Source organism: Nestor notabilis, unplaced genomic scaffold (assembly GCF_000696875.1).
Source record: "Nestor notabilis isolate BGI_N333 unplaced genomic scaffold, ASM69687v1 scaffold23032, whole genome shotgun sequence".
In the NCBI taxonomy this organism is placed as follows: Eukaryota; Metazoa; Chordata; class Aves; order Psittaciformes; family Psittacidae; genus Nestor; species Nestor notabilis.
Genome location: NW_009919990.1, coordinates 114 through 3,972, shown reverse-complemented (window position 1 = coordinate 3,972; position 3,859 = coordinate 114). Strand labels below are relative to the sequence as shown.

The window sequence follows — 3,859 nt, the reverse complement described above, 5'->3', positions numbered from 1 at the left end:
CTATTCAGTGTGACTTGCTAAGGTTTCCCTTTCCACTCCAGTATGGGAAGCTTCTGTTCTGGAACAATTTGCTGTTTGTACTGTTCTGACTCTTCGTGTGTGTTGCTGAGGTGGCAAAATTCCCCTGCCCTTTTTTATTGCCATATGCTGGACACGAGGAATATTTTTATTATTTTTATCAGAAGGTGAACAAGCAATTCATGTCCCACTTTTACAGGCATTTTTAAACTGCTGCCCTTTTACTTTGTCCCACTTTTATAGGCATTTTTAAACTGCTGCCCTTTTACTTCATTTCATATCCTTGAAGAAGCTTTACCAGGAGATAACAGCAGTCACAGAAAAAATTTCTTCTAACTGGCAGATCATTACAAGGGCATGAAAGGAAACAGTTTTCCATCATAACCTACTTGGAGCACCAGACTCTTCATGTCTTCTTTAACTTTTACTCTCCTTCCCTTCCTTTACTTCCCATCTGAAACGAGTCAAAGAGCTGCGGCTGTTCTTGTGTTGCATCTTCTGAATTTCCTGAATTTGCCTGTGTTGCTGGATATCTGTTGCTTATATCAGGTGAACACTGGATAGGATTCATACCACTGGATGTCTCCTGTCCAGGGATGTCACTGCATTTCTGGCTTATCCGTGGCACTTCAATGTCTTGTTTACCCATTTGGACAGCTTCATCGTAAGAAGGTGGCAACTCCATTGCATAGAGACTGTAAGCTGGAAGGGACACAGTGTTCTTATCCATATCCACAAATACCGAAGGAATAGGAGCACTTAAAGGGTACTGCCATGAGCTGTATGCTGTGAAAAAGGGAACAAAAAGCCCAAACATGAAACACCTGCATGGAACACTGATATATAACGTGCTAATCCTGCTTTTCTCCAATAAATCACGGATTCATTTTTGTGGTGTCATGCACTATATACTAAAAGTTATCAGTATAGAAAATTATCTACAATGGAATTATACATTCTCCAAAAGAAAGCAGTCAGAATTAAAAATGTCTCTGCATATCAACATCCAGTAGTGACTGTGAAATACCGAACACAGTACATGTATGTTGTAACAGAGGGTTCATGCATGAACAACAGTGAACAGCTCCTCACGTTAGAGATAACTGCGGCTGGAACAGTGGACACAGAGAGCAGCAGCAAAGTTAAAAAAGGAGGAAATGGCAGTAAGAACAGATGTGGGAGACAACATGTAAGTGGATAACCCACCATGAACAAGTTAAATTCTGCTTGTCTTCTGCACTCACTTACTATGGTGTCCTCATGACCCCCCTTTATCTCTCCTGCCCACCCTTTGGGGCTGAAAGTTGTTTGGGGAGTACATCAGAAAGTCCCCCTTATCCCAAGGACTGGACACAGAATTCCACGCACATGTTCAATAGCAAAGCACTGCTGAATCCCAGCAGATATTTCCAGCACATACTTACAGGTCACTGTGCTATGGGCAGTGCTGTCACTGTCAATAGCAATAACTGTCAAATCATAAGGGTGCCTAGAGAAGGTTTCCACTGGAAGCCTCTTCTTTCGGCAGCAGAACTTGATGCAGCTCGCTGTGATCCCGCAGAGCAGGAGCAGGAACAGAGCCAGTAAGATTAACCTTAGAGAAGGAGGGAGAACACCAAAACTTCATTGCTTATGTTTTGCTTCTTCCGGAGCTGAATACAATTTCTCTCTAAATGGGTGAAAGGCCAAACCTCCTAGGTTTAGCTCTCAGTGGGTACTGGATCCTGAATGCCAAAGTTGGATCACAGATGCTTACTCATGAGTTGAAGTACTGCTGTGGCCATTGGTACAATCCCTTCTGGCTCACAGCTGCCCTCATGTTAATTGTCTTGGGTTGTATTTTCTTGTATGCGAGAATGACTCCGCTTTCAACTGTAAGAATGGTATGTACTTGGAGGGAAATGCCAGTACAAGCTCTCATAAGTCTAGGATCTGTATTAATAAATGAGCACAGAAATTAGATTTTGCAGTATGTCTTGAAAACACAATTCTATCTCTATTGTTTAACAAAGTTTAACAATTTGTAATGCACACAGGTGGAGGCACTGGTGTTCCAGGTTCTCAGTTGAAACTCTACTTTCCCACTCCCCAATTTCTCAAATGAATCCACTCTCTCGTGAGCTAGGTGAGCAGTGAGATGTGCCATGAGAAGGTGAGGTAATAAGAAATGCTTCACAGTGCTGTAAAGAAGTAGACCCAAGAACAAAGTTGAAGTGGCTTAACAAGAATTACTGTGTGACATGTGTCCTGGGTTCAGCTGTAACAGTTATTTTTCTCCTTCTTAGTAGCTGGTGCAGTGCTGTGTTTTTGACTTTAGTCTTAGTTACTGTCTGAGCTTAAAGCACGACACCATGTTCCTGAATTCCTTGTTAAGAGTTATATTCCGCCCTAAATATGTGTAGAAACGGCCTCGATAGCATTCTGTTCTTTTTTCCAAACCAAAGGTAGTACTTGCCCGTAAGAAACGTTAATACTTTGGCAGAATGCAAACTATAAAAACGTTAGGGTTTTTCAGTAGCTAGAATGCCTGTCTTAGGCAGGAGATGAATCACTCATGCCAAAAGCTTACCCATTTACTTGTCGTTATTTCTCCCCTTTCAGTCTTTCAAACAGCTGGTGAACAGGTTTGTAAGGGCTGGAGTTCTCAACCAGTGAACAACCTCTTGTCCCGTGAGAGGGAGCTGGCCGTGGACAGTGCATGAGGCAACACAGTGCCGAGTGCTCTGCAGAGCTTTCTGGTTCTGCAGGACAAACAGTGAAGCTGTACCCAGAAAGGGCAGATGACATCTCCTTGGACAAATGCTGTACCCGCCTGACACCTTATCTCCCTTGTGGGCTCATCTGCAATATATTCCACTGGCAGCTTTCACAACACTGAGGAGAAGCCCTTTCCTCCCTCCTACCCAAGAGCAGAGCATTTCCATTGCCTTACTGCAAATACCGTTCATCAGAACTTTCAAATTATTCTGGGTTCATAAGACTAACAATAAACTTACCAGATGTACCACAGACTGGTCCAATTAGACATGTTCCGAGGGCATCTGTGAAGGAAGGCAGATGATTCACTGATTTAAATATCTACAGACACCAAATTTACGACAGGGAATACATTTCACATGATATCTGAGGTGAAGAAGGGAAAGCAATCAGCAAGAGCATGGGGCAAACCCCTTTAGAGTTCCTTTCAGGGGACTGTTCTTCATAGTTGTAAAACTACTCCAGCTGAGGACATGCAAATAATCCCATTGTAAAAGTTGGTTTCTGAGTTGATAAATGTTTTTACAAAGTGGTACTTTGCTGTTGCTTAGGAGAGAGCACTACAAACGCTGGCATCTCCAAAAACAAATCTGAGTTATTTAAAGTTCACTGAGACAAGGTACCTAATGCCATAGGCCAGCCTGAAAATGCCAGCCTAAGACAACTGCCTGCTCCCCACAGTTACTTTCAAGTTACTTTTTCATAGCTCAAATGCAGCCAGAAACGTGGGTGTTTTTTTCAGATCTACTTATGGTACAAGAAAAGGAGAACAGGTTCTATGCTATTTCAGGAGTGTGGCTGCCCCAGCAGTACTGCAGGTCTCTACCTTGTTGAATTGAATGCTACAGGTTTCAGGTAACTGAACCCTCTGGCACAGAAGAGATCTGCCCAAGAGGATCTGCACAGAGAGGATCTACATCCGCTTTTTGGCAGGTGACACCTCGATGTCATATTTAAAGAGAGGATCGTTTGCCTTAGGTACAGAGCAAGGGCAGTCAAGCCAGATTTGTAAGTTATTGACAATCTTAGAGAGAAAGTGGCAGTGACGGACTCCTGTCAGTCAGTTCGAAGCTGGCACTCGGTC

General features: G+C 43.1%; 1 protein-coding gene across 1 annotated transcript; it reads right to left on the bottom strand.

Annotated features, from left to right (window-relative positions):
- Positions 1–442: 442 nt before the first annotated feature.
- Positions 443–3,046, bottom strand: TMEM52 (transmembrane protein 52). Its single transcript, XM_010010493.1, has 3 exons — positions 3,015–3,046; positions 1,443–1,612; positions 443–804 (listed from the first exon to the last, which is right to left on the bottom strand). The coding sequence occupies exons 1-3, from the start codon at positions 3,044–3,046 to the stop codon at positions 443–445; spliced, it is 564 nt and encodes a 187-aa protein (XP_010008795.1).
- Between the last annotated feature and the right edge of the window lie 813 nt (positions 3,047–3,859).